Source organism: Rhinolophus hipposideros (genome assembly GCF_964194185.1).
Source record: "Rhinolophus hipposideros genome assembly, chromosome: 8".
NCBI classification, from domain to species: Eukaryota; Metazoa; Chordata; class Mammalia; order Chiroptera; family Rhinolophidae; genus Rhinolophus; species Rhinolophus hipposideros.
This window is the reverse complement of record NC_138054.1, coordinates 65,843,859-65,871,138: the sequence shown is the minus strand read 5'-3', so window position 1 is coordinate 65,871,138 and position 27,280 is coordinate 65,843,859. Positions and strand designations below refer to the sequence as shown.

The 27,280-nt window shown below is 37.9% G+C and overlaps 1 protein-coding gene across 2 annotated transcripts in view; it reads left to right on the top strand.

Annotated features, from left to right (window-relative positions):
- The window catches only part of CCDC30 (coiled-coil domain containing 30), an 89,145-nt gene that overhangs the window by 46,768 nt on the left and 15,097 nt on the right, over positions 1–27,280 (top strand). For both annotated transcript variants that reach the window (XM_081054871.1, XM_081054870.1), the window contains 5 exons: positions 519–698; positions 6,504–6,695; positions 9,653–9,807; positions 20,201–20,363; positions 25,032–25,135. In XM_081054871.1, coding sequence (XP_080910997.1) covers positions 519–698; positions 6,504–6,695; positions 9,653–9,807; positions 20,201–20,363; positions 25,032–25,135 — 794 coding nt within the window. The remainder of the gene's footprint in view (positions 1–518; positions 699–6,503; positions 6,696–9,652; positions 9,808–20,200; positions 20,364–25,031; positions 25,136–27,280) is intronic.

The following is a 27,280-nucleotide window of genomic DNA, read 5'->3' as shown; positions in this document are numbered from 1 at the left end:
AAGAAAGATCAGGTAGTAAAAGGAAAGTGATGAGGAAGCCTAGAATGGAATCTCTCGTGCTACAAAATGTTATCTTTCCTTTTTCCAACAGACACCGCGCACACACACACACACACACACACACACAAATACACACACACACAAATATACCACGTACACATTCACACTTTACTCCTTCACATATTGGCTTTTTGAACTCCCCTTTAAAGCATATTTTACTCTGAAATTGTCCATGCTTCTGTTCCCCTTTACCGCTATGAAACATAAGAAAGTTAATTGTCTATGCTTTTGTTCACATAAGTTATTTGACATTTTCACGCTAATATAACAGGATTATATGAACATGTACCAACTAGCTATAACTATAAAAGAATAATTTGTTGTAGGTAAGCCAACTCCAAAGACATTTACATGTGAGTAATCACGTTCTGACAGTTCTAGTTCTGACAGCTGGAACCCATGTTTTACCAATATTCTTTCAAGTTGTCCATGTTTCTCTTTTAAAATGTTTGTTTTAGGGTCCATCATCTGCAGAAAAACTGAAATACCAGCAGCAAGAGGAACTACAACAACTTCGCCAGAATTTGCACCGGCTCCAGATTCTGTGCAACTCAGCTGAAAAAGAGCTTCGATATGAGCGAGGAAAGAACTTGGACTTAAAACAGCATAATAGCTTACTTCAGGAAGAAAACATTAAGGTACATCCTCTAGTGGGCACATCCTTTATTGAAGAGTCTCAATGGCTCAACTGGCCTTGGGAATAAGGGAATCAAAATTGCTCAGCTTTCTCATTCATAATGGGGTCCACAGATGGGTGGATTTGTTAGCTCTATAACTCACACCTTTAACTTTTCTATACCAAGTAGGTACACAGTTCAATTGTTTCCTTGCTGCTGAAGCTGTTGACTTATAAATATGAAAAGTTTTAAAGTTGCACAATCTTTTGAAATTATTTCCTAAAATTTTAACACTTACTAAATTTCCATGACCTGGGCCCTTAGCTAACAAATTGTGGAGTCAGAACGTAAACCAGGTCTGTTTCTTTCTAATGCAGAGTTGTCATTCCATATTACAACTCTCCTCCATCAGAGGTCATCTTGGAACCTCAGCTTTGCAAACTTAGAGTTTACTTTTTAAATCCACTCAGAGATGATGAAATTCTGGGTCTCTAGCTAATGTTAGGTATATTTTATGAGACTGATTTTAAACGCAGAATACTAGTTAATTGCCTTTAAACCATTTTACTGTGAAATATAACACTCAGAAAGTCCATAAACCAGAAATATATAGTGTAACAAATACAGTGTGGAGTGATTACTCATGTAACCATCACCCAGGACAAGAAATCACACACTGCACAATTTCCACATACTAGCAGCCCCTGCATGCCTTTCCCATCATCATCCCATGACTTTCCCGTCTTAGCAGTAGCCACTCATTTGGGTAATTACTCTCTTGCTTTGCTTTATATTATACTTTCACCACCGATCTATGAACCTCACACAATATAGTCCAGTTTTGCCTATTTTTGAATGTTGCAAATATAATCGATCAGTACATGTACATGTGTCTGTCTTCTTATAATCTATTGTCTTTGGAAAAGTCATCCATGGGGTGGAGTATAGCCTTTGTTAATTCATTTTCTGTGCAGTGCCGTATTCCACAGTAATAAAATGCCACAATTTATTTATTCTTTCTATGGTTTATGGACATCTTGCATGTTTCCAGTTTGCGACTATTAAGAAGGCTATAGGCTTTCAGAACTTCAGGCAGAGAGCCGTTCTGCTACCACCAACACTTCAACCTAAAGCTGAAGAAGTCACCCTAGACGCACACACGTCGTTGGCCATAACAGTGTTGTTGTCTGTTTCACCATTCCCAGCATTACCAAAAGGCTGAGTGTTGGTGCAATGACGGATGATCACAGGTTCCAGGGAACTTACCTTTTTTGGCCTGTGGAGTAAGTGGACAGTATATTATGAAAGGACCTGTACCCTTTCTATTTACAATAAAAAGTTTAGGTTTCATTATCCTGAACCAATCTAATGTACCAAATATTCTTCTCTTCTTTGATTTTGTTTCTTCTTCTATTCATTGGATCTGTCTGTGTTTTACTGAGTTTTTTTATGGCTACAATTGTTCTTGAAAAATGTAACTTCCCATCTATTTAATAGGTTACAGTGCCTTTTGAGAAGAAATCAACAGTTAATAGATTTGTTCCGGTCAATGAAGTTTCAAAAGCTGTACCAATCCTCCAAAATAAAATGAGGAAATGAAAAAAAAAAAAGAGAGATTGAACTGATTTAGAATGGCTGGGGGTTCACCAGGAAAAGAGGAAGCTTAGGAGAGTTTGATCTAGAAGTTTTCCTGGTAATAACAAAAGACAAGCTATTACCCTATTTTTCCTGTTGACCTACATTGATCCACCAATGATATTGAGGTCTTTTACTCAGGGTTTAATTTCTTCATTTCTACATACATTCACTTCTATTCTGTTTAATAAAGTATTTGATCACTTTTACATGTCTGTTAACATTGTTGGAGATGGTCTGTCTGGTCTTCAGAATTTAAAGCCAAGGGAGGTTTCTTTAACGGTTATCCGTTAGCTTTATAAACTTCTCACTCTGGACACGAGCAGCTTTTACCCAAGGAGAGCACGAGAGCACATTGTTTCAGATATGTTCATTGAGTGAGTGTAAGCCTCTTTTCTCAATAGTGAGATGTACGAAAGAATCTGAGTTAGGCCTCCGCTTTTATTTAAATGCTGCTATGAACATTCGTGTACATGTGTCCTTATATCCATAGTATTCATTTCTCTAGGAAGAGAGTAGGAGTGAAATGTTTGCATCATAGGGTATATATTACTTCAACTCTAGTTTTCTACTCCCACCAGCAGTGTGTGAAGTTCTTTACTGCTTTACATCCTCATCCTCTCTTGGTACTGTCAGACTTGAACATTTTTGCTAATCTAGTATATGTGTATAGTTTTAGCTCCTTGCAGTTTTATTGTGCATTTCCCTGTTTAGCAATGAGGTTAAACAACTTTATTTATATTTATCTGGCATTTGAGTTCCTATTTTGTAAAGTGCCTATTCAAGATTGTGTTCAATTTACTTTTGGGCTCTGTCCTTTTGATTTTTCCATGAACTTATAGGAGTTGTTTATATGTGAACCCTCGATCAGGTATGTATTACAAAGATTACTCTGTGGCTTATATTTTCACTCTCTAAATATGCTATCTTTTGATAAATCAAAATCTGTAGTTTTAATCTAATCAGTGTTTACCTTTATAGTTGTTGATTTTGGGATTTGATTTAAGAAATCTTTGTCCACCTCAGAGTTATAAAGATGTTCTTCTACATTACTATATTGTCACCTGGGTCATAAAAATATTGGTATGTTTCTGAGCTCGTTATTCTGTTTCATTGTTCCAATTGTCTATTCTTGCCAATAGCCTGCTATCTTAATTACTTTAGCTTTATAAAAATATTAATATTTGGTAGGACAAACCCTGTTCTTCTTGTTCTAGGATATTCTTGGCCATTTGAAGTTCCACATAAATTTTATCATCAGTTTGTCAAGTTATATGTGTATACCCACATATTCTCACACAGAATCTTTGGGATTTTAGTTGGAATTACACTGAATCTATAGATAAATTTGGGCAGAATTTAAATCTTTACAATATCGAACCCTCTCATTTATGAAGTATATATATGTATTATATTTAGGTCTTCCCCAATTTCTCTCATTATTATAATTTTCTTTGTGGAGGTCTTATACATCTTTTGTTAGACATATTCCTAGGTGCTAATATTTTTCCATACTATTATAAATGGTAATATTTTTCCATACTATTATAAATAGGTAACTTTAAAAATTTTTTTTTCTAACTGTTGATAAGATGTAAAAATGTGATTAATTTTTTCTAATAAAAACCTTGCCATACTTTTAAATTAATTGCTATAATTTGTTAATATTATTTTGGATTTTCCACGTAAGCCATCATCTGAGAACACATAGCATTTTCTCTCTTCACTTCCAAATGTCACACCTTTCATTCTTTTTTCCTTATTCTTTGCAATGGCTAGTACAGTGCTGAATAAAACTAGTGATAGTGACCATCCTTTTCTCATTCCCAATCTCAAAGGAAAATCTCTCAGATTTTACCATTCAGTATGTTTTTGTAGGGTCTTTGAACAGACCTTCTTGATCACATTATTCTAGTGTTTGTTCAATGTTTTATAATAAGTGTTGAATTTTTATCAAATTCTTTTTCTGGATATTTTGAGAAAATAAGATTTGAAAAATTTTAAATCTATTATAATATGGTGAATTACATTGACTGATGTAATAGTAATGCAACTTTGCATTGCTGGGATAAACCCAACTTCATCAATTACTATCCGTTTCCTACGTTGTTGATTTTGGCTTGCTAGTATTTCTTTGGGATTGTTCATAAATGAGATGGCTTGTCATTTTCCTTTCTTGTAATGTACATGTCAGATTTTGATATTATGGTTGTCATAGCCACTTAACATAGAATGTACCCTCTTTTTCTGTCCTCTGGAAGAGTTTGTGTAAAATTACAATTATTTCTCATTAATAAGGACAAGAACTCATCTCTGAATCCTTCTGATTCTAAGTTTTCTTTTGGGAAGATTTTAAATTACTAATTCAGTTTCTTAATAATTACGAAAACTCATGTTTTTATTACTTCTTGTATCAAATTTGGTATATTTTATTTTTCTAGAAAATTTTCCTTTTCATTTAAATTTAACATTTTTTTATATAAACCTATTCATCAATTTTTAAATATAGCAATGGCCCTTTTTGCTTTCATGATACTAGTTACCTATACTTTGTTGCTTTTCTCTTACTCAGTCTCTCTAGTTTATCCATTTTATTAGACTTTTCAAAGAACCAACTTTTAGCTTTGTTAATCTACTCTGTAGTATTCTCTTTAGATAAATAAAAACACAGGTATTTTGTAATTTAGAGGCAGTATAATATGGAATACTGGATTAGAATCAGAAAATCTGCATTCAGACCTTGGCTGTATCATTTGCCAACTATATTTGAGACTCAGTTTTTTCATCTCTAAAATGGGACAAAATTCCAATCTCAGCTACTACATAGATATGAGACCTTAACCAATGTAAAATATTTATTCTAATATCTGCCTCAGTTATATACTTCAAATATAGTGCATATTGTATAAGGGATTCTTAAAGAACAGCAGTTAACTAGTATTAGGTGTTGCCTGTGTGTCTAGCTCTATTCTTGATGCTCTCATTGTTTTGTTTTATTTAATGTAGTTTCACAACTGTCCTATGAGGTTATCCCCCTGTTACAGATGAAGAAACTGATGCTCAGAGAGGATGAACATTATTAACTTTTAGATTCACTTGATAATCTAATTGGTTAATACCAATAATTGGTTAATTAGATTCACTTGATAATTGGTTAATTTAGATTCACTTGATAATCTAATTGGTTAATCTAATTGGAAAATCTAATTGGTTAATACACAGAAGTCACAAGTGGAGGAAATTATAGTTATAATCCCTACTAATTCATTTGAAAAGCTTTGAGCCCAGGAAATTGTTTTATATGTGGAAAAGTAAATTCTATCTCAGCATTTTTGTCCGTGAGCTCTGCCTAGTATGTCTATTTAGTAGGTTCTAATATTCCTTAGCATGCCATTCATTCATTTATTTGTTCAGTAAATATTGATCAGTTATCTACTCTTAGGCACTCTGATCGGCCTTGGATACTGAGAAGTGAATAAAACACATGGTCCCTGATCTCTTGGAATTTAGAGTGGGGAAGGAGAATGTAAACAGGTAGATAAGTATATGTTTAATTACAAATTGTGATAAGTTCTCTAAAAGAAATAAATGTAGTACAATAAGTAAGGAGACCTCTTCAGATTAAATGATCATGAGACTGAAGCTAGGGAGAGAATGATCCACTCTCAAGGTCTAGGATAATCCAATAATATTTAGAAGCTGGGTAGCATTAGAACAGTCTACAAAAGAGACCAAGAAGGATCAGCAGAGAGGCGAGTGAAAACCAGGCGAGTTTGGTATCACAGACTCCAAGGAACAACTTTCTGAGATGGAGGGAGTGCATGCTAAGAGGTCAGGTGTCCACTGGATTTACTTTGCCAGTGGGGAGGTCAGTAGTGCCCTTGGCAAACAGTTTCATGGAGGTGCAGAAATGAAAGGCAGATTGGAGTAGATCGAAAAGGGATGAAAACGTTTAGACCATGCATGTATAGTGACTCTTGGAAAAATCCCTTTGTCCAGCTGCCATCTGGCTAGATAGACTTTGGCAAACCTTACTAACACATGGCAGCTCCAGAGAGGTAATCGGCCACGTGACATTGGTATTTGTCAGCTCTTGGGGAACAGCACTCCTTTGAAAACTGCTTCTTCTGGCTCATGTTCACATTCATTCCATGCTTATTTTTATTACTGTTATTTATTCCCCACTTCTAGATAAAAATTGAACTAAAGCAGGCCCAGCAGAAGTTATTAGACAGTGCAAAGATGTGCTCTTCACTCACAGCAGAGTGGAAGCACTGTCAGCAGAAAATCAAGGAACTGAAGCTGGACGTTCGTAAACAGGCTCAGAGTATTAAATCACAGGAAAAGCTGGAGAAAGCTAAAGTTGCTGATGCAGAGGAAAAGGTAATTATCCTCACACTTAATAAGTAACATGCATTGAATACCACTACTGAAATCCCATTTCCCTGGATTTCAAGAAATGGATATGGTGCAAACTTGATAGAAGTCTATGGTTTTTCTTCACTCTTCCATGCTTTCTTCTTTTTTGACTTCATCTGCTCCTACAATTCCAGTAAATCTTGTGGTTTTCTTTTTTTAATTGTGTGAACTTAAAAGTGTTTCATTAAGGCGACAACATGAACTTAATGAGACCAAATGACATTTGTTTTATACTTTCAAATTTTGAAAAGCTTATTTTCCTCTCATTTGGGTTGGCTGTTTCTATGATTTTAATTTTGTCATTTTCGGAGGGATTTGTGTCCTGAAATAAACCTTTTGAAATATTTCCCCTGCATTTTAGGTTACCTAACACCAGGTGGCAGTAGTATGTAACAGTTGCACATTTTAACGGGTGGGTTTGTCTGAGAGTCAAATCTTATATAAAAAAATGTCATTTCATTAAACCATATAACTATAAAACAAACATCAAAAAGTAGATGACAGCAATCTGAATTAAACTCAAAAGCCTAATGTTGAGCTGAAGAAGCCAGCATGAAAGAGTGCATACTGTGTAATTTTCTGTACATAAGGTTCAAGAATAGCCAAAACTAAGCTATGAGGATAGGATAGTGGTAGTCTTTATGAAGGGTATTAACTGGGAGGGGACACGAGGGAATCTTCTGTGGTGCTAGAAGTATTTTATATCTTGGTCTGGGAGGTGGTTATATAAGTAAAACTTTATTGAGTATGCTTAAGGTGTATATACATCACTGTATGTATTACTCCATTAAAAAATTGGTAACATTGATAAAGATTGGTAAAACTTTTAAATTTAGACAGTACTAAATATTGGTGAGGTTTTTGTGCAACAGGAACTCTTATATACTGACTGCAGTTGGAAGCAGAAATTAGTATAAATGCTTTGGAAAGCAGTTTGGCATTGGTATCTAGTTAAGTTAAAGATGTATATATTATACAACCCAACACTTCTACTACTAGGCATAAACACTAGAAAAACTATTACACTGCACATAACTATTAGGAGACAGGAATTCAGTCATTTTCATAGTAACATTGTTCCAAATAGCAGAAAATTAGAAACAACGCAAATGCCCACTGATATGAGATCAAATAAATAAATGGTACACAATAGCACACAACAGTAAAAATGAATGAACTGCAGGTACAGGCTGTCATTCAACATAATACTGAATAAAAACCAGGTCACCAAAAACACACTACGATTCCATTGATGTAAAGTTCAAAATAGTACAAAATAAAAACCATGTCATATAGAGATATATATTGTTAAAAGAAAAAGAAAATAAATTATTAACACAAAATTTAAGACATTGGTTTTCTCAGATGGGGAGGAAGGAGGGTAACCCAGGAGGGTCACAGAGTGGACTTCAAAAAGTATCGGAAATGTTCTCTTTCTTAAATCGGGTGGAGGGTTCAAAAGTTTGGCACATGTCCTTGACAGAGAAGCCAATGGGGTGATTCTCTCATCTGTGGAGTAAAAACTGAATATCTTTACGTAATCATTTCCCCTAAGCAGAACCAGATGGGGCAGCTCAAAGGAACTTGACCTGGTCTCAGATGACTGGCTGCCCACTGCCATTGCCCTTGAATCATTCTGTGTCTTCACTTCTCCTGTGATGTGTGAGCTCTGCAAGGACCTAAGTGCCAAGGCTTAGAGCTGATGCAGAAAGCCCTTCTCTTAGAGAAGGAATGCCATCCACTGGCATCCAGTTTGTGGGGAATGTGGTGTGAGACCATTGTGAAGGATTCATTGTTGAGTCAGGAATACAATAGAGGGAGAACAGCTATTCTGCTGAAATCTATTCAACAAATATTTATTGAGCACTTACTATGCGCCAGCCACAAACTTAGATGACAAAGATTTATAAAAAATAAGTAAACAAATTTAAAAAGATTTATCAAACAAAAATATTTTTAATGACATTTTTAATTTAACATGTAATTTCTAAAACAAAATTATATATCTCTTTCAAATTCATAAATCTTATTTTCAGTTCTACCAGAGTGTTAAAGAACCTATTACTGGTGCTAGGCAATATGCTAATAGGTACTTGGCTTAGAAGAGACTTCTACTTTGTGTTGAGATATTATTCATGAATGTAGCTACACTGAGGAGAAACCAGACACTCTCACACGTTGTTGTTAGAAGTGCAAATTGGTCTAATATCTATGGAGACAGTTTGGCATTATCTACCAAACAAACAAATAACAATAATCTTTTTGCCCTGGCAAATCCACATCTGTAAATTATTCTAGAGCCATTGTTTGTAATAGCAAAAGATTGAAATCAACTTGAATGTCCATCAGTAGGAGGCTAGTTAAATAAGTTATGGCGTATTCTTACAGTGGAATGGTATGCAGCTATAAAAGAGAGGACAATTCTATATATGTGTATAAAGTAGAAAAATCACTGAGTGTATTTTTTATTAAAAAGCAAGATATTTAAGTATATGTAATATGCCATGATTTGTGAAAAAATGTGTCTATGGAGAGAACTATGTAATGATATTTGTTTATATATGCATAAATAAATCTCCAGAAGGGTACTCAAGAAACTAATGTCAGTGATCTCCCACATATTTGGTGGAGGAAGACAGGATGGGTTGGGGAGAAGACTTCAGTATATAGCTTTGTTTACACACACACACACACACACACACACACCACATACACGCACACACTAAGCTTGGTGAATGTATTACATATTGCAAAACTTAAGTAATTTATATTAACATTAAAATAAAGCCAGCCACATTCTTTATTTTATATCAGATTTCTTTGTTAATACTAGTATATTTGCTATTTATATGGTATTTCCGTAATTGGAAAATAGGTCACACTCTTTTTAAAGTTTTATTTGTAAACTTTTCTCATTCAAGATTTTGGATCTGCAGCAGAAATTAGAACATGCTCATAAAGTCTGTCTCACAGAAACTTGTATTTTGGGGAAGAAGGAACTAGAGGAAAGGATAAGAGAAGCAATGGAAAATGAAACTAAAATAAAGCAACAATATCAAGAAGAACAACAGAAGAGGTAAGAGGAACAAAGACATCAGTTTCTCGTAGGCTAACCACAATTACCAGCTTCCTCAAGTTACCACTGTATTTCCTCTATGTCCCCAGGAAGTAAACTCAGTCACACAACTTTTTACATGTAGTACTTATCACATTATATTCTAATTTCTTTTGTTTGCCTTTTACTCAAAGTGTGGGATGCTTCAGGGCGGGGGTTATTTCTTGTTGTTTTGGGATACTCTTGATGCCCCAGTAAATATTCTTGAATGGCTGGATTGCCTAGGAAATATGATACTCTGGGATTTGTTTTCCTAACTCTAACATGATTGGCACAAAATGCAGAGTAGAATGAAGTTGGTGTTTTGTACAGATCAGCTGATTTTCTTCCAAGTTCCAGGTACTTTACGGGTATCTTAATCATCAACAAGCTGCTCCCAGACAGGAGCCGTCATATTTTTTTCTAAAATTCTATGCTTATCATTAGGATTTTTACTTACTTAATCTTCTTGGAGGGCCTAAATTTAGTAACTGACACTTGCTTCTATAGCACTCAGGGTGATTCACATATATTTCAAGAAAAATAGTGTTAGTCACTGAAAAGATATACAGATATCCACATGTACTATGAAGGTCAGAAACTTACTTTGAGCTCTAGTGAAAAGAGCTAACATAGGGCTTGACATGCATTAGGTACTCAGTAAATATTTAGTGAATGAATGAATGTTTGGGTAAGTGAATGAATGAATGTACAAATGAATAATGAATTCACTCTGTCAGTTACTGTAGAGAAATACTTAAATCACTTACTCTAGCAGGATGGCAGACTATCCTCCTGTTATAATACAACTAGATCCTGAATAAATTACACTAAGTATACCTTTTAAAACATTGCTCACAAAACAAGAGAAAGCCCTAAGGGCATACATACAATGAGGTAAAACAAAAATGGTGAATAGCAAACAAACTCCTAAGTCAAGGAGCAAATAACATATCAACCTGGGTTTGAGAGAAGAAAGAAGAAAGAAGCTGAGGAAGTTTACAACAGGTAGGATGGCTGAAGTTAAGACTCCAGTATTTAGCTGGGAATTTTGAAGGAGCTAAAGTATTTCCCCAGCAGGAAGGCCCCTGGCTTCCTAACTAAGAAAATCCAAATTATCTCTGGAGGAAAGCAACCCCAATTTAGATATTAAGGATTCCTATATATTAAGTTTAATCAAATATACACTGACAATCGAAAATCACCAAATAACACAAGGAAACTGGCTGCCAAGAATGAAAGTCAGCAGAGACAACAAACAACCAGATTTATAATCTCCAAGAACTATAGCAATTAAGAATTATGAAGAATCAATTGTAAAACAACTATGTGAAGTTTTAACGAAATAAAAGATGTAATCAAAGATTTGAACAAGGGAAAGGACTATTTAACTTTCCTGAAGCTTGGTTTCTTATCTCTAAAGTGGGAATAATAATACCAGTTCTAAACATTTTTTGTAAAGATTGGCTGAGAAGAAATACATAGAAGTAATATTTAAACGAAGTATAAGAAAATGAAATATGTAGGAAAATTCTTTCCACAAAAAGGGGTCTATCTAGTATACATTGTTTTGTAACCTGGAAGAAAGCAATCCCAATTTAGATATTTAGGTAGTAATCTACTTTTTTCACTTAAAATATTATGATCTGTTTACCTGCTATTAAATCTTTTTCTAGAACATTATTTTAATAATATACCAGAATTGATTTCATCAGGCCTTTATTGTTGGACATTTACATTTTTTCCCAGTTTCTTGCTATAGCAAACAATGACATAATACATATTCCTTGTAGTGAAATTTTTGTACATACCTTTTATTAGTTCCTTGAGATAAATCCTGGCTGGTACAATTGTAATTAGAGCTGTTTGTTATGAATTTTCAAACATTAAAGAGCTCTACAAAATAAAAAGCATAAGTTCTTTAGAATTCTATCCTTTAGCAATAGCCACTTTACGTGGTTGCTACGTATTTCTCAGAATTTTTTCTATGCATATGCATCATTCTTATTTTGTTAACAAAAGGTGACTCATTTAAAATACATTGCTTTGGAATTTGCATTTATTACCTACCAATGTAACATGGTCATCTCATTGGCCATATAGTAACTGTATAATGTCAGGCAAGTTTCTTATCCTCCCACTGCCCACCCATACCTAGTGTGTCATAGGACCCTCCTGTAGGTTAAATGAGTTATAAGCGGTTAGGTTGTGTCTGGCAAAGAGTAAGCACTTATACCCATCAGGGTTCGATCAGAGACGTAGAGCCAGTAGGAGAAAAATATATTTCTTAAGAGACTTGTTACAGGGATTTAGTCTTATGCAATTTCAGAAATAGATTACACAGTCTGTAAAGCTGTCATCTTTGCATCTTGTGCTGGAGCTTGAGGTCTGTAGAGCAAACAGTCAGGAAGTGAAGATGGATATAAAGTGATGGAGAACAACAGGCTGATACTCATGAGCACAAGCTGAACCCACGAGGATGCACTGGAACTCATGTCAGTTCTCAGGGCCTCCAACCATGGTAAGCTAGATGTCCTGTGGGAGAAGCTGGTCCCCCTCATCAAGGAGCTCAACAGGCACCTGGCCCAGTAGATGGAAAGGTGAAGGAGCATCGGAGGGAAGGTGGACCGGTTGCAGGCCTGCTGTTGCCTCACACCAAGATGAGCAGCAACATATAGAAGCTACAAAAAGCACATGCTTCAACTTTCCAAGCATAGAAAACAAAATGCTTCAGTTCCACCCTCCAAATTTGCACAAATATATCTTTTGTAGCCACTCCAACCAGAAACATACATGAACGGAATTCCTACCCAAGTGACACATTACAAAGCCATTACTAGAAAGATGTTATTAAAAATAAAAAATAAATAAAAATAAATTAATTAATAATAAAAAGATGTTATTGTTGTTATTGCAGTATTTGATGTTATTGTTTCTGTTGTCACAATCATCATCATCTTCCTCAGTGAAGTGCAAAATGTTCTTTTTTTTTTACATTTTTTTTTGCCTTTGTGTGTGTGTGTGTGTGTGTGTGTGTGTGTGTGTGTGTGTGTGTGTTGAGAGCCCACTGGCCCATGTGGGAATCGAACCGGCAGCCCTCGGAGCCAGGAGCACGGAGCTCCAACCGCCTGAGCCACCGGGCCGGCCCTGTTATTATTTTTTTTTTTTACATTTTTTTTTTTGCAAAATGTTCCTTTTGATGAGAACAAAATGTTTGGGGACAAGGGACATGGCATGAAAAGGAGGCTAGAATGGGCTGAGCCTAACTAGTCACATTAAGGAGTTTGGACATGTTCATGGGACATAACGGTCTACAGTTTTCCTTTGTGTTCTGTCATTATCTGGTTTTGGCATTAGGGTAATGCTGGCCCCTTAGAATTAGTTAGAAAGTATACCCTCTTCAATTTTTCTGGAAGAGATTGTAGATAAGAGATATCAGTTTGTCCTTAAATGTTTGGTAGAATTCACCCGTGAAACCATCTGGGCCCAGTGCTTTACTTTTTGGAAGGTTATTTAGTACTGATTTAATTTCTTTAATAGATGTAGGCCTATTCAGATGATCTATTTCTCCTTGTGTAAGTTTTAGTATATTGTGTCTTTCAAGGAATCAATCCATTTTATCTAAGTTATTAAATTTGTGGGCATAGAGTGGTTCATAATTCTCTATTGTTCTCTTAAAGTCCATCGGATCAGTAGTGAAAGGGAGCAGAGTTTGCCTCCTCTAAATATGCCTCTTTGGGATATTGATTATTTTAGGCTGATTAATTTTAAGAAATGGAAGAAAGGGAGAAGCTCAGAAAACCAAGTAGAAGCCACCCTTTGTTAAAGGACATTTACACTTGTAAGGATATTTCCCTCATTACCAGAAAGAGGAGGATATCTCTAGAAACTGGTATCAATGGAAAGGTGTGGACTTAAACCTACATAATAATATTTTGCTTGTTTATTGTGCTTTTCCTGGTAACCTCCCATAACTTACTCCCCACCCCCACCATCTTTTTTTTTTTTTTTTTTGTCTTTAGCTGAAGGTGGTATTTAAGGTAAAGTCTTCTGCCATCTTGGCAAGTTACTCAGTGTTCCTGGGTCTCTCCCATGTATACAGGAAGTATATGTGTCATTCAATTTTAATTGGTTTTTCTCCCGCTAATCTGTCTTATGTCAATTGATTATTAGACCAGCCAACAGAACCTAGAAGGGTAAAAGAAAATTTTTACTCCCTGACAGTCGTGATGACCCTTCTTTCATTTCTGATGTTAGTAATTCATGTCGTCTGTTTCATGGGTAGCCAGGTTAGAGGTTTATCAATTCTATTGATCTTTTCAAAGAACCAGCTTTAATTTCACGGTTTTTCTTTATTGTTTTCCTTTTCTCGGTTTCATTGATTTCTGCTCTAATTTTTATTATTTACTTTATTCTGCTTTATTTAGGCTTATGTTGGTCTCTTTCTCAAGTTTTTCGAAGGTGGAGGCTTAGATTGTTGATTTTCTATCTTCTTTTATAATATTTGCATTTAATGCTATAAGTTTCCCCCAACCACTGTTTTTGCTGCATCTCACATATTTTATAAGTTGCATTTCCATTTTCATGTAAAATACATGTAGTTCAAAATTTTTTTTAATTTTTTGAGATTTTTTTTGTCACATGCGTTTTTTAGAACTGTTTAATCTCTAAATATTTTGGGATTTCTCAGCTATCTTTGTTATGATTTATAATTTCATAATATTATTTTAAATAGTTGTATAGCATCCTGTTACATAAATCTATCATTATTTATATAAAGTGTTATTTAGACATTTTGCTTTTATAAATAATGCTATTGTTATTGAACAGAAAGAGTTTATCCACCTGGCACTAGCAGAGCCAAACACTAAATACTGAGAATTGCAGTGGAGAAAGACTGGCTATTTTATTATGAATGGCACCACCCAGGAGAACGGAAAACCAATGCTCTAAAGGCTGAACTTGCCGATGATGTGTAGGTTCAGATTACATAGGGCCAAATCACAAGACAGCGTGGGCTAGGGGTTCAGGGTCCCCTTGAGAGCTGAGTGGTGTGAGGTGAGGTGAGAGTAATAAATCACTTCTTCAGATCTTGAGGACAGCTCTGAGGTCCGCTCTGGCATTCCTCTGTCTGGTCTCATGGAAAAGTAGCCAGTGAAGTCGTTCCACCTTAGGGCTTAGGAGCTGAAACATAAAGGTCAAGATGTCATCTTTAGCTTAACACAAACCCCTGTCTGTGACTCTTAGTCAAGGGATGGCCATTGTTTCTGGCTGCCTCAGGGGCTAATGACTACTAGAGGAAAGGGCTAAGGCTTAAAGGGCATGCTGTGAAGAAACTGGATAGAGCACTGGGCCTACGTATAAGTCAAAATCATACATTAAATAAGTACTCTTGGTCTTACTATAATGAATATCCTTATACAGAAGACTGCAATGCAATGACGTCTAAAGGTTATGCTAAGGAAAGTTGAGGATGCAGTGATAGCACATAGCAGGGACACCTAATCTAGAGAGCTCAAGAAAGCCTGCCTCAAAAAAGCTATTTTAACTGAGAGTGAAGTACTTGGTAGGGGAAAGCTCAGTAGAGAGTATTATACAAAGGCCTGGAAGAGGAAGATAGGGAAAAGTTTGGAGTCTGGAAAGCCGGTTAGCTCAGTTGGTTAGAGCATGTTGCTACTAACACCAAGGTTGCCAGTTAGATCCCCGCAAGGGCCACTGTGAGCTGCACCCTCCTTAAAAAAAAAGAGAGAAGAGAAAAGAAATGGTTGGAATCACAAAGGTTGGAGTCGCAGAGGAATAAGTGTGGATGACTTGTTTCAGGAAGTGAAAAAGTTCCTTTTGCCTGGAACAAAATGTTTGGGGGTACAACTTTATCTTAAGAGTAATGGGGAACCACTAGGGATTTTAAGCAGAGGGTGTAATATGATTAGATTGTGATTTAGAAAGAGCACTCTGCTTACTAAGTATAGGCTAGATTGGAAGAGAAATTAAAGTTATTAGGCAGACAGGGAGTCTCATCAATCTACGAATTTCTTAATTTTATTTACTGGCAAAACTGGTTTATTTGTTAATTTTTCATTATTCAAGCTCCACACATAATATAGAAATTAATTTCTAACATATTCATGAGTTACTTTTTAAGTTTCTAACTCCTAAATTTTACTGCAGATAACTCAAGGTTTTTTCAGTTGAAGCAGATTAAAACTTCCCTTTCAGCTCCAAAACTTATCTCTTAGTATGATCTCTTGATCAGAAATTCAGAATAGAACCAAAAAAGAAGAAATAGGTAGTAACAGTAAGGAATTGCTCATGTATATAATGAATTACATTAAATAGAGTTGAAAGGGGGGGAGTTGGTGCAGATGTTGGTAGAAGGTAAACTACAACAGTCCTTGGAAAGCCTGCACTTACATCCAGAAACAGTAGAAGAATGAGAGGCTGAGAGATACCAGCCCCATGTCTCAAATACAAATCTTTCCCAATAATCCATTGATTTCTGAGAAAACTAAAGTTAGAGAAAACAAACTTATTTGTCCAATATCAGTATTTTTTAAAAGATTTTATTGGGGAACAGTGTATACTTCCAGGCCTTTTTTCCAAGTCAAGTTATTGTCCTTTCAGTGTTAGTTGTGGAGGGCGCAGCTCAACTCCAGGTCCAGTTGCCGTTTTCTAGTTGCACCACCATCCTTTGCGGGAGTCGAACGAGCAAACTTGTGGTTGACCTTGTGGTTGAGAGGGCGCATTCCAACCAACTGAGCCATCTGGGAGCTCAGGGGCAGCTCAGCTCAAGGTGCCATGTTCAATCTTAGTTGCAGGGGGTGGGGCCCACCATCCCTTGCGGGACTCGAGGAATTGAACTGGCAACCTTGTGGTTGAGAGCCCACTGGCCCATGTGGGAATCCAACCAGCAGCCTTTGGAGTTAGGAGCATGGAGCTCTAATCGCCTGAGCCACTGGGCCAGCCCCCAATATCAGTATTTTAATGACTAAGCATGTTAGTATTTTGCCCACCAGTGCTATTTCATCATTATTGTGATCATATGTTTCTACATAAATCCCCTAATTCCAAACAACCTTGTCTGAGATCCTCAGAAACTCTGTTCACTCCCTCTGAAAGAGTTAAATACATATGGCCCTTTTGGAAAAGGGTACATTTCCTCGTGTTAAGAAACAAAATTCGGTGAACACACAATGTGAGATATAGATAATGTATTACAGAATTGTACACCTGAAATCTATGTAACTTGACTAACAATTGTCACCCCAATAAACTTTAATTTTAAAAAAAGAAACAAAATTCAACTGAATAAGTTAGAGGACCTAATTGGTTTTATTCAGTGATTCATGAATCAGGCAGCATGCGTCTAGCAAATAGAAAGGAAATTTTCTATAGGTAGAAGTGGGGGGCGGGGAAGGAGGTCTCTAGCAAACAGTGGATTATTTGGGGCAAGGTCACCTTCCTTTAGGGAGGGGTGGGGGTCTGTCCAGCAGATGACCTCACTAGTGCCCACCAGGTAGTTCCAGGTTGACTGGTTAAAGGTCATATTCCTGGGATCGGCTGAACTACACTCAAAGCTTGATTATCTGACATGGAGCTCAGCACAGATGACTCCATTTCGGGCCTGTTGTTTCCTTTTTAATACTCATCAAAAACAACTTCATTCTTGATTCAGCTACAGCAGTGTTAACATGTATGCACTCGTATCAATAGTGTTTGAAACTAAGAACGCTTTATTGAACCAAGATCACAGGGCTCAGAAAGCAGTGAGAAAGAGTAGAAAGAATACGAGCTTTGGGATTAGAGCCCTATCTCTATCTTGTCCTAGCTGTTAATTAGTTGTCCTAGCTGTCCTAGCTGTCCTGTCCTGAGCAAGTTAATTAAAACTTTGAGATAGACGCTCCGGGTTGCAGAGGTCAGCCTAGCAGCAGGCCGGTGTGCCACCGCAGAGGGTCCCAGTCATAGACTTCCAACTACAGCAGCCTAGGCAATGAACTCTTCAGAAAACAATTTTGACAGCAATAACGGCCGACCCTTTATCGTGCACACCGTGGCGCAGTAGCAGCCTTCCCCAAGCTTCTGGTACCAGAATCCTGCCTATAATCCATTCTGAGTTCCCGAGGCAGGGTCCAGAAATGGAAGCCTGTATTTCCCATGTTCAGTGGTACCCAATGAGTATCCCGGCTTCCTCGTACCTCAATCCCCATTGCCCACTACACTTAACCGCAGACCGGGATTCCCTATGTGTTATCATCCAGCACAGTGCTGGCACTACAGTGGCTATGCAAAAAAAAATGAAAACACAAGAGACTCAAACTGAACTTCAGCAGGAGAATATGAGCAAAAAACAAGATTTACACTCTAAAGGCAACAGCCGTGACATAGGCAGGGTGACCAGTTTCTCTACTAACAGTGACATAGAAACTGACAACATTCCTGAAGAAACAGATGGGGCTTGGTCTTCGGTCACATGCTAAGAGCTCTCCTAATGACACTCTGTGTGGTGACACACCTCAAGGAAGCTATGCATCTGAGAACAAGAAAATGATGGAAGAGGGCAAAGGATGCCTTGTAATACAGTTCTGGAAGACTTTCCAAGAAACCATGCATTTGTATGACCTGGCTTATGGTAGATCCATGCCAGAGTATGTGCAGCACAATGGAATTTCACGGAGTTCATGTGAAAGTCTGGGTGTGCCCAATAATCCTCAGGAAGGTGAAGACCCCGTTTCGTATAAAGGTGAACAAATCGCTGTCGGGTCAGAGCAGTGTCAGGATGTAAGACATGATGAGATGTTAAAGTCAGGGTTACCCATGGAGATGGATAAAGAAAAGAAGGGACATGTAGCTGTTCCCCAAATCCTGCCACCTCCAGATGAAGTCAAAGACGGAGTTGAGATCCATAATACTCTGAACTCAGACTTGTACCCATCTTCTGGAGATGTTGCCACGCTTCACGAAAGGCCACTGTGCATCAGCATGGAAGCAGTCAAGGACCTGAGCCTACAATCTAGATCCCAGAAGACCCTTGTTGTTGGGGAAAGAAAGCCAGACATGGAAGCAGTCAAGGACCTGAGCCTACAATCTAGATCCCAGAAGACCCTTGTTGTTGGGGAAAGAAAGCCAGACAACAGTAGGGGGAGCCATGGCTTCCCTGAGAAAATAGATGAAGAGGAAGTGGGAGAGCAGAACAACTACCCCCAGAGGGCCGTTCCCTCAGCTGACTGGTTGGGCCAGTTTGAGAAAGTTGATGAAGCCATCCAGTGTGATAGGAGCTGGTGGCAGAATGCAGAGCTGGAGAGGTGCTCTGAGTCAACAGAAGGGAGTGGAAAGGGAACAGCGAGAGATTCAAGACCTTGAGCTTTATCCTGCAGATGAAAACTTAAAGATATTGATAATGATTCTGTGTATAAGGTATCTTGAGTCTCTTATACATCCAATTTAAGGAGATGTATTATTCCATCACTATTTCATAGGAAACTATTTTCTGAGTTCCAGTTACAAAGAATAGCTAAATATTACAATGTCATGTTTGGTTTAGAACATTGATTTTTCTCTTGATCTGAACTAATACAGCTATTATACAACAACCAAGTTAAGAAAATGTGACATTGTAAAGCCTTTGGAAGCTGTAAAACAGTAAATAAGTTGAATTGCATATGCATGCAATTCTTAGGCTTTTTCTTCCCTTCCCAAAATGGCCACATCACTGATAACACCAATAGAGTTGGGTCATTTGAGTATGCTTCTGTCACGTATCCTGTTTTATAATCTCAGGGACCTTTAGATAAAGTGAAACGGATGTGGAGTTGAGAACAGAATAAATAGATGTAGAATTCTCCATAAACAGGACCTTCCCTCGGGATAACACTGTGCCTTGCTCATTTCTGTAGAAAGACCAGGCACATCACAGGTCCCTGATAATAAAACTGCCGTGTCCAAGGGTGGGTTCTAGTACCACATGTCCTTTACTTCGAATCAGTGTACACTTGTAGAAACAAAGGAAGCTTTAGGCAAACAAAAGTACTTTATTCTCAGAACCTTGGATCTATATGGTCAGTTTGTGGAACCAGTCTTCCCCCAATAAATATACAGGTTAAGGCTGAAAAACAAAAACTCTTTGAGCGGCTACTTCCTCTGTAAAATAAGGAAAGTTATTTCTTCATCACAAGATTGTTTGGGGGAGGGAGAAAGACAAATAAGAAAAGCTCTGTCACAGAGGAGGTTCCCTGTGTTGGTCCCTTTATCTTATGGACACATAGCCTACCTCACTGAACCAAAACAATCCTGTGACAGTATAACAATTTTATCTCAAAGAGTTTCATTTGCAAAGCTTTGCAATTCACAGTGTGATTTAATGTACATTAATTGCCCACAGGAAACTCCTAGATCAGAATATAAATGAGCTACAAAAGGCAGTGAAAATCTTACAAGATAAAGAGAATCGAATGGAAATGACCAGTTCTCAGCAACAATCCAGAATCCAGCAACAAGAGGCCCAACTTAAACAATTGGAAAATGAAAAAAGAAAATCTGATGAGGTAAGAAAGTAAATAGAAATGCTTCTCAGTTTTCAACTTCCCATACAACTGAGTAATAGCTAATAATTATTGAGTGCCTAGCACTTTGCCCATTAAGCTTATTCGGGGATCAGTCAGGAAAGCAGTGAAAGCAGAATTTACTCTAGGTAAGAAGGGGTTCAACATGGAATAATATGCTTGTAAAATTGTTGGAAGGGAGAGGAAAGGGTCAGTGGAAGGTCAGAGAGAACTGCTGTTGGCTTTCAATAACACAGAAGTTCAGAAATCACGGGGAAGCCAACTGCAGCACCAAAATGGGGATTTGCAGGAACTCTCCTTGAAACCCCTACCGATGTCTCATCTGCTGTCTGCCCATTCACCTATAATACCTGCTAGTGTTAGGGAAGAACAATGGCTCTTCCTCCTTACCTGTGTTTCCCAAACCATGTCAAGTGCCTCTTGTTGCAGAAACTAAACTGGAATTCTGCTTTGAAGGGAGTCTGGGAAATGTAGTGAAAACTTTGCAGCACAGGGGAGAGCTAGGAAACGTGGAGGTCCTGTTGAGCAACGGTACAGTCCATTTCATGTAGTCAACTTCCATACAAACCTGTTTACCTATATTTAACCTAATAAACAACAAAAAGATCATTACACTGCCACATATATGATGTACTATCACTCATATAAATGAAGACACACTTAACCTCTCAATGTCCCATCAGTATCTGTGATCATTTTGGAGTAACGTTAATTGCTACTTCTTCAGTTTCAACCCACATGGAAATACTGGAACTTTAAAATTTAATTATAAAGTTAATGACCAATAATACACTAATATATATTTTGTGATTCCCAAATGTGTGACAAGCCATTCCCACTTGCATCTCTTGGTTCCTTTCCATGTATTCTGGCTATGAGAGAAATAGCATCATATACTATTAGTAACTGGTTAAAAGTTTATACATCATCTTATAGGGTATCACCTAACCCCAAAAGATGTTGTCACCTCACTAACTACATCTTCCATAGGTCATTCCACTGTTTGTCAGGTTAGTTTTTTTCTGGATGATGGGTTATATGGTGAAACCAATGACTCATATATACAAGCCTTTGTTCCACTTCTCTTACTGTAAAATTATTTTCTTGGGAAGAAGCAATGTTGAGTGGTATATCGGGACAAGAAATAAGGAATTTGATAAGTCCACAGATGGTGGTTCTGGTGAAAGTATTATAGCCAGAGAAAGCAAATCCATATCTAAAATGAGCATCTATTCCACTGAGGACAAGTTGTTGTTCTCTCCATGACGGAAGGAGTCCAGCATAATACACCTGCCTATAATCAACCCCTAATGGATGGTGCCATAACAGTTGTTCAACATCAATCTGTACTTTTGGCAAGCTGTATGGATTAGCGCTGATGACATCTTGTAAAATATATTCCTGCTACCATGCACTTTGTACATGAGCCCATTGAGCAAGCAAACAGATATTGGCGTCTACAGAATGTACCATTTTCACCTGATTATTGAGAACCACCTCTCCTCTGGATGCCCTCTGGTGAGCAAAAACATGTTTTCATACTTTACACCTGTGCTGTCCAGTATTGTGTCAACTAGCCACGCATGGTTCTTTAAATTTAAATTAGTTAAATTTTTCAAATATATAAATTCAGTTTTTCTGACACACTAGCCACATTTCAGGTGTTCGATAGCCCATGTGGCTAACATTTCCATCATTGCAGAAAATTCTGTTGGACAGCATTTTTAGTTCTAGGCTCCATTCCCAGACCTCTTTTTCACCAGTCCTCCAATATTAATCTTTCCAAATTCCTGATCATCTGTCCAAACTATTAGAAACTTCCTATGATTTAATATAGATCCATGCCTCTGGCCATCTCTCTTTTCAGGTGAAGTGAAGACAGACTTTGCCCACTGAGATTTGCCTTCCCACTCTTCTTAAGGGCCAGCCCTCAGCAGGGCTGTAATGCTGCAGCAACCCTATTCCAAGTGGTAGCCCACTGCACAGACCATACGCAATGCATGCCTGAATATATTCTGCCTCAGTTCGTTGGTCATAGGAAGCTCTCCATGAGGCCATAGGTCTGGGTTGAGAGAGATGGTAATGTAGTAGAAGCTAGTAGCACTTGCTTCTGCAACTTGGCACGTTTAGGATCTGCTCAGGCTCAGAATCTTACACAGCATTTCCACTTGAGGATAGAGTACTACTGCACATGCCCAACTTGGTGAGTAATATAATATCTAGTTTGGTGAGTAATGTAACACCTAGTTTCAGGAAGGGCAGCTCAGGTTACTTGATCACTTGATTTCTCATGGCCAAGTATTTAGTTCCACCAGGGCCAAGTTATAAGCAAGGACCTTCCTTAAAAGGTGGATAGTTACTATGGAAGGAGGGGTGGGTTCACTCCCAAATCTGAAGGTTAAAGAAGCACAGGAGAGCTTCACAGAGCCCCTTCCTTCATTCTTTCCTTCCTTCCTTCTTTCCTTTTCTTTCTTTCTTTCTTTCTTTCTTTCTTTCTTTCTTTCTTTCTTTCTTTCTTTCTTTCTTTCTTTCTTTCTTTCTTTCTTTCCTTCCTTCCTTCCTTCCTTCCTTCCTTCCTTCCTTCCTTCCTTCCTTCCTTCTTCCTTCCTTCCTTCCTTCCTTATTTCCTTCCACAACTCAAGCAAGACTTTAATGGGTTGCTCACCTATTTCAGTCCTAAAATCACTGTGATCAATTAACCATAACCAAAGATTGCTACAAGTCCAACCATTTGGTTATATCTCTGGCCCTATTGTCTAATAACAGTAATAGTGTCCACCTGTATCTGGGGGTTAAATATCGCCACTTGATCTCTGACATTTCTGTAGTACCGTCATCCCCATTGAAATCAGGTCCATTTTAATGCGGGCACTTCCTGCCATCATGCTTAGTAGGGTAGCATTATAACAGAGCATTTGAAGAAATCTGGTGCTTCCCTCACGAGTGTATTTGGCAAAGCTTTAGTGAAGAGACTGTCTTCTGCATGGTGTGTGAGTCATGGTGAGGAGGTGGCTGAGCAGGTCACCTGGGATAAATCTACTCAAAATTTCCTTATCTGCTTAAGCCTTTCGATTTCTTCCTCTCTCTCATGTCAAGAAAATATTGCATCTTTTTTTTTTTTCACGTCAGACGGATAATGTGCCGATGTCGTAACAAGGTTTGTGGGAGGCACGTCTCACGCAAAAGCATGAACACCCAATCATCACACTTATGAACCTCAAAAGGATCAAGAAAGTATGGCATCTTAATGTCATTTAACATAGGCCATTGTTGAGTTCAAATTTCAGTCAATCAACCAAGCAACCTATTGAAGTCACTTTAGATGTTCAAGTTAAATACATTAAATCCTGAATCACTAGTAAGTGCATCCATTTCAATAAATTCAGCCTATTCAACAGTATATTCCTTTCTTTGTAGTATAACACCCTACAAATACATTCTTACATATATTCTTCAGGTTCGTGCCGATTTAACTTGGTAAAATCTTCATTCTTTCAATGTGGCAGTCCTCCCAGATCACTTCCTGCACTCAACCCCCACTCAGTATATGCTGGGACCTTATTCTAGTTGTCAGATTGGAGGCCTTGAGAGGTAATAGTGGAGAGGTGGGTCTTGAGAACAATAGGTACCCTCTTATAGGCTAACTGCCTCAGGTGAAGTCCAAGGCCAGAGTGGTTAATCTCCCAAGAGCAGAGGAAGGACTGGTTATGCAGATAGGAGAGGCTCAGTAGAGTTTGGAGGTCCAGGGTGCTCAAAGTCTTTGGAATCCTGTCAGATGTACTCATTCCCATTTCTCAGATTTCCATGCATTCCCAAACAAAGCGTTATTTTTTCTCATAAGAGACCTGGCAAGGCTATGAAATCAACTTGTGCTATAATTCTGCAACCTATTTGATGAAATTTGGGATTTGGTTTTTGGACACATTGACTTGCTGCTTACAAGAGAGAAGAGGTTCTTTCAGGGCACTCAGAGAAGCTCTCTGGGTCTCTCTGACTGCGTCTTGTTCCAATTATTCAATCCCCAGATTGGACATTTTCTCCTTGAAAGTTCATTTGACATGGTCAGATGTGGCTAGCCCACCCCAAACTCCTTGAAGTTCTCAATCCACTGTAACATTCTTTGTTCCAGTCATGTGATCTCCAAAAACATTTCATTACAGGCAACTGTAAGTTACAATTGAATCAACTCTTATGTCATGGATATCTAGCACTAGTCACACGATTATCCTGCCTTTAAATATAACCTGGTCAGATAACTAATCTTTGAGGTTCCCATCTTTGAGAATCTGTTCCCTGGAGCTACTTCTAGAACCAAATACTTTTTATTAGTGAGGGTTAGGTCAAGAAAACAGCTTACACTTTATGTACTTCAAGCTGGAATACTATTTTTTTTTGGAAGACTATATAAGGAATTAGATGCTTGCAAACTATTGGAAAGGCTGGCGGAGCAAAAGTCAGGGAAAAGAGCTGCTAGCTTCCAGGAAATCTGGAAGTGCAGAAATCACAGGAAGCTACTGTGGGCTCAGAAGTTGGAGCCACTGGAAGCCTTTTTCAGCAGAAAGGCTTTGTCAATTTACATCCCATCAACATCATACCTTTATTCAGCACAGAATATTCTCAATAAAAAACATTTCTTTCCAAAATCTCAAGAGCAACCGGGAATTGGCTGAGAAGGTGTCTAAGCTGCAGCAAGAGAAGGAAGCCCTACGTGAAGAATATGGGAAGTTTTTGAAGCAGTTTGATTTCCACATGAGGTAAACAAAAACAAGTTCCCTTTGAAAGGGAACTTCTTGCTTTTCCCCAGATACACTGTTCTCACTTGCCTTCCAGCTTTTTTCCCCCTCACCTACTTTCCTCAGTCTGGACCACCCTTCCCATTTCACCTCTTCATTTCAACTCCTAATTCTTAGACTAGGAGTCACCTTCTTTAAGAAGACTTTCTTGACATCACCAACCTGGGCTGGATGAAGTGTTCATTCTCTGTGGCCCTGTAGCCCTTTATACATGCCTGACTGTAGTTATTAAGAACTGGCCACATTGTTTTGAAATAATGTGGTTCACCACCTGTCTTCCTCACCGTACTGTAGGCTTTTCATCTTTTTATCCATAGTCCCTGATATATAGTAGGTATGCAATAAAAATTTTTTCCAGAACTTCCTGCTCCTTCTTTTATTTCCTGCTCATCATTCCGTCAGATTCCTCCCACTCTCCTCCTCTCTGGAATGTAGCACAGTGGTTCAGAGTATGGACTCTGGAACCATGCTACCTGGGGACAAATCCTGGTTCGACTAGAAGCTAGCTGTGTGACCCTGGGCGAGTTATATAATCTCTCTGTGTCTGAGGTCCCTCATCTTTAAAATGGGCAAAATAACAGTACTTATCTCATCAAGTTGTTGTGAGAAATAAATGAATAAATATATGTAAAGTGCTTACTTAGAACAGTGTCTAACACACAGCTATTATTATGTCTATTTTTCTTTTTTTTTTTGCGTGACCCACCTCTCTGCTACCAGCTCCGTAGTCTTCTGCTTTATTCCTTTTAGGTTGGTGTTTCTTATTCTTTTGCGTTCTTACCTATTATGTTGATGGCATTAATGATCATGATTTAAAAACCATTGTTTACTGCTGAGAGTAAGTTTCAGAGTCATTAGTATCATTATCTTGCTTTGATCATAATATCACTGAGAAATGTAGAAACCATGGTCAAGGGAGTATGTGTGGTTCATTTCATGCTGCTTAGAGATCTTAGACTAGAACTCAGTCATCTGATAACCTATGCAGGGCTCTTTCTACATTTTATCTCACTATTAGAGCAAGGTGACAGAATGAAGTGTTAGATCTAGAGTATATAAAATGCCACAATGTTTGCCAAATGAATTGATATTGAATCTAATACACACACACACACACACACACACACACAATACACTGATATATGATGTTAAGTCAATATCAGTCTCCAAAGGTAAAAATGACATTTGGTTTTTAGGCAGTTACATTTTGTATTCATTTCACAAATAACGAAACAACAGTGCACATTTTTGAATGAAAGAAAACTTATCCAGAATCCCTCCCATGTTCACTTCCTGTCTCTGTCAATAAACGGTTTCAGAGTTTTATGATTTGACTATCATAGCTTAGATAAAATTTCATATCATCTCATAACTGTGCTTTGTTATGTGCTTTAACTGTGCTTTGTTGCTACAGTCTTTGAATTTGTTTATTTTTGCAAAACTAGGTTTCATAATATGGATGTGTGTTTATGCAAACAGTGCCCATTAAACAGGGTTGACTGCTGAAGACCACTAACAGAACCCTGGTGACAATGCTCATTGCAGGAGGACAAAATAGCGTGACAGAATTGAGTCAGGATACGCATACAGCCCATGGCTGTCTCAGCAGGCGGTCCAGAGCCCTTGGGCAGGAGCCAGAGGTCCTCCCAGGGTAAGGGCCATGTCTGGATGCACCTCCTCTCGGGTCAGGGATCATCAACATGTGCACTGAGCACCTCATAAGCCGGGATCCCAAAACGGAGTCTCAACTGACCTTTTCATTCTCTGAACAGTTGAGTTCATGAACAGTTGAGTTCGTTCTCAACGGTTTTTTTCATTCTCTGCTGGTCATATCCACATATTTCTGCTGTGTAACCAGCCTCAAAGAGTGGAGACTTTTGGGGTCTCACGGAGACGGGGTGCAAATCATCAGTTTCACTGTTATAAATAAACTATGTTGACAAGCGAGTGCAAACTGCCATGAAACTCCTTGGAACCTGTGGTTACAAAGCAACGCTGTTGTAATCAGTATATTGCATTCCTGAAGTGGTCAGCGCCAAGCAAGAACTTGAGCAAAATAGCTCAGGGCAGTTCCAGGCCTGCTGGAAGCAACCCTCCCAACACAAG